At 43.8% G+C, this 6,384-nt stretch overlaps 1 protein-coding gene across 1 annotated transcript in view; it reads right to left on the bottom strand.

The window, feature by feature from the left end:
- Positions 1 to 6,384, bottom strand: part of LOC105504639 (poly(A)-specific ribonuclease PARN-like) — a gene marked incomplete at its 3' end in the record, with an annotated part of 55,511 nt that overhangs the window by 22,172 nt on the left and 26,955 nt on the right. The window contains exon 10 of the mRNA XM_011932147.1: positions 2,289 to 2,345. Coding sequence (XP_011787537.1) covers positions 2,289 to 2,345 — 57 coding nt within the window. The remainder of the gene's footprint in view (positions 1 to 2,288; positions 2,346 to 6,384) is intronic.

Below are 6,384 nucleotides of genomic sequence, written 5' to 3'. Positions count from 1 at the left end.
GTAGTCCCAGCTACTCAGGAGGCTGAGGCAGAAGAATGGCGTGAACCCAGGAGGCGGAGCTTGCCGTACACCAAGATCGCGTCACTGCACTCCAGCCTGGGCGACAAAGCAACACTCCGTCTCAAAAAAAAAAAAACAACAACATCATGAACCATCATTTCTGTGGTATTCTTGCCAAACCATATATCCTCAGATCAGTCATTAGAAAATGTAAGACAAATTCCAACTGGGGGACTTCTGACAAAACAGCAATCAATATCATTCAAAAGTATCCAAGTTACAGGGCCGGGCATGGCGGCTTACGCCTGTAAACCCAATACCTTGGGAGGCTGAGGCAGGCAGATGACTTGAGGTCAGGAGCTCAAGACCAACCTGGCCAACATGGTGAAAGACCAGAAATTAGCTAGGCGTGGTAGCAGGCGCCAGTAATCCCAGCTACTTGGGAGGCTGAGGCAGGAGAATTGCTTGAATCTGGTAGGCAGAGGTTGTGGTGAGCCAGGATCGCGCCACTGTATTCCAGCACGACGACAGAGTGAGGCTCCAGCTCAAAAAATATACATATTTAAGGTATAGGATTTATGCATCTTATTTTAGTCAACGTTCATTGAAGACTCAAAAATTTTAAATGTCCAGATTGCTAATAAACAGGGCTTTTTTGTAGTATGCTTTGGGATGTTGACTACCAACGGTCAGCAACATGTTATGAATATTCTGTAGAAGAAAGATGATGTCAGAGAAGAGAAAACAGGTGCAGCAAGCTAAGGTATCTGAATGTGTGTAAGGCAAACAAATGTCCAATCTCGGAAAAGCTGACTAAATTATCATGACAGCTACAGAAGAGCTCAAAACCAACTGATGTTCCGTATCTCTGAATTTTAGGGCCCGCCTCAATCAAAACCATCACTTACCTGAAGTCTGCTAGCAAGGAGTGCACAACATGAGCAAATGGAACCAGAAACTCAATTCTGCTTTTCTGGATACCTGTAATCTCAGCCACTGCAGAACAGGCTCACAGCTTTGTTTCTATCCGGATCTATCCAACTTTCTATTCGACTCTAATCACCCCACTTACTTGAGCAAGAGAGGTCCTCATGAGCCAACCCTCTTCTTTTACAAGGCTCTGTAAACCTATGTTTATTCCGGAATGAAGACAGTGGGGGGCCTCCCCTATACCGCCCCTGTGTTTACAAGCCTGCAGCCAGCAGTGAGACAGCATGAAACTTTGAGAGGGATTCTATGGCCTTAAAACTTCCCTAACGCAAAGTTCAGCATCTAAGGTACAAGACGATTCCTTCTCCCAGGGCTAAGTGCTCAAAGAAGAGAATGTCCTAGACTACAGGCAATTCAGCATCCAAGCAAGTTGTCTGTCTAGAACAACCAGCAGCATGACCCAGTTTACCTGCATAAGATGTGGATGCCTGTTTTCTCTTTTTTTTTTTTTTTTTTTTGAGACAGGATCTTAGTCTGTCACCCAGGCTGGGGTGCAATGGCATGATCACAGCTCACTGCAGCCTTGACTTTCCGAGTTCCAGCGATCCTCCCACCTCAGCCTCCCAAGTAGCTGGAACCACAGGCATGTACCACCACACCTGGCTAATTTTTGTATTTTTGGTAGAGATGGGGTTTCCCCACGTTTCCCAGGCTGGTCTCAAACTCCTGAGCTCAAGCAATCCACCCGCATCGGCCTCCCAAAGTGCTGGGATTACAGACATGAGCCACTATGCCCGGCCACCTGTTTTCAGAAAGGCCTCACAAAACAAGGAAAAACACCCATCATATCTATCATAGAGTCCCCAGCACACTTACACAAATGGCCAATATCTTTTTAAAACGTATCAAATATTATTAAGAATAAGATCCAATTACATTTATGCAGCATAAACAAAGAAATCATTATTTTTACCCTCTAGATTCTTCTACTTAGGGAACAAAACACCTTCAGTCAAATATCTATTGTTTCTCCCCTTATTCCTTACTTTCTTATTTGACTTCTTACTGGTTTTGAGAATAACTCTTGGTTTCCATGTAGTCATATAAGGACAACATAGTGTAACCCTCCTATGCATTTTTCAAGCAAGGCTCTCTGAAAATTGATTTGAATATAATTTAGCAATTACGTCTCATCAAGTGCATTATAACAATAGTCTATCTTGATGAAGTTCTAACTTCTTCCTTCATACCAGGTAAACATTCTAAATGAGATGAAACGATTAATCTGCAATGATAATTAGACACTTCACCTGAAATAGTATGTTCTACAGTCTTGCTAAAAATTCTAGCTCACTTACCGAATTAGCAATGGCATGAATTACTCTAGAAAATCCCACAGCATCATTCAGCTCCTCCTAATTAAAAAAATATATACAAGTATTACTGATGTATAAATATTCCTTATGTGAATGAATTAAAAACCTACCCGAAAAAAAGACACTGAAATTTTGTATCAAGTTAGATAGCTTTAGTTTCCTGTGCTTTGTGCCTACCTTTCCAAACATCTGCATCTAAAATGATCTACGCACATACTTTTCCTCTATTTTAGTTACTAAAACAACAATGCTTAGGATTTACCCATCACTTCACGGAATTCTTCAGCATTTCCAAGTCTTTCAAGGTGTCTTAAAAACACTAACCTAAAAAGTCGCCACCTGCAGGCTAAACTCAGTAACATTCAATTCTGAGGAAACCCATCTGGCAGTTAACTGATCAAATCAAGCATTTTCATAATTCCTGATTTTTTTTCCTTGAAAAATACATTTTTACAAAATTCTCCCACCCACCTTCTTCTCTTCTATATTCTTTCCAGCAGTGTTGACACTGGCTCAGTGTCTCTCCTATCTTGAAAACCCTCCCCTCCTCTAAGCTCTCTCAGACTACCGCCCCTTCTACTTCTCTCATCAAAGCTAACTTGCTTGAAGGACTTCTCCAGTTTAATTCCCAGGTGTTCCCAGTCCTCTGGCTTCATGCTCACTGAAATTGCTCACCTCCTTAAAACTAACCCGAACACTGGCCAGACGCGGTGGCTCACACCTATAATCCCAGCACTGTGGGAGGCAGAGGCAGATGGATCACTTGAGGTCCGGAGCTCGACACCAGCCTGACCAAGATGGTGAAACTCCATCTCTACTAAAAATAAAAAATTAGCCAGAGGTGATGGTGCATGCCTGTAATCCCAGCTATGCCACAGGCTGAGGCAGGAGAATCGCTTGAACCCGGGAGACGGAGGTTGCATGCAGTAAGCCGAGATCGTGCTATTGCACTCCAGCGTGGGCAACAAGAGCAAAATTCCATCTCAAAAAAAACCCCCAAAAAACAAAAAACAACAACAAAAAACTAACCCCAAGACTAACAAGTATTTGCAAAGATGTAGAGAAACTGGAACCTGTGTGCTGTTGATGAAAATGCCAAAGAGTGCAGCAGCTAAGGAAAACAGTATGGAGGTTCATCCCAAAAAGAATTCCCATATCACCCAGCAATTCCATTCTGGGTATATACCCCAAAGAATTGAAAGCAGGGACTCAAATAGGTATTTGCACACCTGAGTTCACAAGAGCATTATTCACAATAGTCAAAAGCAACCCAAGTGTCCATAAACAAATGGATAAACAAAATGTAGTCTAGCCATACAATGGAATATTATTCAGCCTTAAAAAAGAAGGAAATTCTGACACATGCTATAACATGGGGAACCTTGAGGATGCTATGCTAAGAGAAATAAGCTAGTCACAGGAGGACAAATACTGTACTTACATGAGGTCCTCAGAGTGATCAAATTCATATGACAAAAAGTAGAACAGTGGTTGCCAGGGGTGGGGTGTCTGGGGTGGGAGATGGTGAGTTGCTTGATTAGTACAGAGTTTCAGTTTTGCAAGATGAAGAGAATTCTGGAGATGAATGGTGGTGGTGATGATTGCACAACCATGTTAAAGTACTTGATGTCAGTGGACTGTACATTTAATAGTTAACATGACAAATTTTGTTATGTGTATTTTATCACAATTAAAAATTGTTTTTTTTTTTGGGCCAGGTATGGTGGTTAACGCCTGTAATCCCAGCACTTTGGGAGGCTGAGGAAAGCAGACCACCTAAGGTCAAGAGTTCAAGACCTGCCTGGCCAAGATGGCGAAACCCCATCTCTACCAAAAATACAAAAGCCAGGTGCGGTGGCGGGCACTTGGCTACTCAAGCTTGTCACTGCACTTGTCACTGCAAGCGAGACTCCGTTTCAAACAAACAAACAAAAATTACTTTTTTCGTTCTGTTTTTTGTTTTTGAGAGAGTCTCACTCTGTCGCCCAGGATGGAGTGCAGTGGCACGATCTTGGCTCACAGCAACCTCCGCCTCCCGGGTTCAAGTGATTCTCCTGCCTCAGCCTCCTGAGTAGCTGGGAATGCAGGTGCATGCCCCCGCGCCCGGCTAATTTTTCTGTTCTTTTAGTAGAGATAGGGAAAAACTGTTTTAATTATAGTTTAAAAAACTACTGCCAGGGCTGAATCCAGCCATGTCTCAATCCTAACCCTTACATGGGAGCTGACACTGCTTCCCTTGGCTGTGTACCACAATAATCTCCTGGTACATTTTGTCAACTTCTGCCTATCATTTAAATGCTGTTCATCCTCAGGATTCAGTCTCAGATCCTCTTTTCATTCTTCATGTATTCCGCAGTTGCTCTGATCCAGTCCCAGTCTTTCTGCCAATGACAATCATGCCTAGCCCTCACCTCTCTTCTGTACTCAACACTGACAAACCTCCTGAGAGGATATCCACCCTTCCATGTTCTGAAAACACCCAAAATCTCATCAGGTCAAAACCAGAAATGGAACATCTTTTTGCACTCTGGGGGAACATCTTTTTCCACTCTATGGGACGCCATGGTGCCCTGGTGGCCTCGCATGTATCAAAACAGGTCATGCAGGTAAAGGCTAATCTGTGTCTTGGCTACAGACTCATCTGCATCTTGGCAGAACACATCAGGAGGGAAGAGTGGGAGGCACAGGTTTCTAAGGAGCAGCTATGAGGCCAGCTCCCACCCCCTTCCCTGTCACTCCTGGGAGGCTGTCATGAAACAGTTCCTCATCGCCTCCTGGGTTCTGAGGACGTGTGAGGCTCTCTGCCTCGCCTTCTCAGAAGAGAGCTGCAGAATACCAAAGCCCTGAGCTGTGGCCTAGAACTGGTTCCTCAGTGAAGCCACATCACACAACACACACTGCAATCATCTCGTACCTTTTCTTTTTTTTTTTTTAAGACAGGGTCTCACTCTGTCACCCAAGCTGAAGTACAGTGGCATAAACTCAACTCACTGCAACTGCAACCTCCACCTCCTGGGTTCAAGCAATTCTCTAGCATCAGCCTCCCAAGTAGCTAGGACCACAGGTGCACATCACCACACCTGGATAATTTTTGTATTTTTGTAGAGATGGGGTTTCGCTATGTTGCTCAGGCTGGTCTCGAACTACTGAGCTCAAAGTGATCCTCCCGCCTCAGCCTCCCAAAGTAGTGCTGAGATTATAGGCATGAGCCACCGCATCTGGCCTCTAACTGGCACCTTTTGTTTCTGCGTTGTCCTTTTTAGTACGGGGGACAGGGACTACAGGCAGCACCTTTTGCTCATCTTTCTCTGTATAGGTAATACGCTGTCTCCCAAAGTGGGTCATTGTATCTTTACTGGGTGAGTCAACCAGGAGTGACCCCACCTAATGTATGAGCATGACATTCATCCACATGCAAATCCACTCCTCTCTCCTCCACCTTTCCCCCTGACCAATGTCACTCCAGCCAACTCCTCCAAGTGAACGGAATGCAATCTACCCCATTGTGCAAATGTCTGGCATAAGCATTTTCCTCCTTCCCCCTTCCTCCTCCACCACCCACATCCAGTCATAAATTCCATGGATTCTAACTTCCAAATATCTCCAGATTCCATCTACACTGCTACTTACTATCCTACGCCAGGTCACCAACATCTCCTACCTAGGTTATTCTACAGCTTAACTGGTCTCCTGCCTCCAGTCTTACTCACTCAAAACCATTCTTCACATAGCAAGCAGGATGATGTTCCAATGGCACAACCTAAGCATGTCATCCTCATCTGTCAGATCATGTGCTCTGAACTTGGTTTAAGGAAAACTAGTAACTATACATGAAGTTAGACGTGGCAGTATTAAAGGGCAGTGACACACAAGCTAAATGAGAATCAAGAATACTTTCTTCAGGACTGGTTTAAGTAGACACTGGTCAACAGTGACGTCAGACTCACTTTGCTGGCTACGTCTCATGCTTAAACCTAACTTCCCCTTATTCTAGTCCAGGTTTTTCTGCCAATTCAATTGTTCTATGAAAGAAAATTATTCATTAAATTGAATCCAACATATGATCTGAACTAGACAG

Source organism: Colobus angolensis, unplaced genomic scaffold (genome assembly GCF_000951035.1).
Source record: "Colobus angolensis palliatus isolate OR3802 unplaced genomic scaffold, Cang.pa_1.0 Scaffold93, whole genome shotgun sequence".
NCBI classification, from domain to species: Eukaryota; Metazoa; Chordata; class Mammalia; order Primates; family Cercopithecidae; genus Colobus; species Colobus angolensis.
This window is presented reverse-complemented; position numbering and strand designations above follow the sequence as displayed.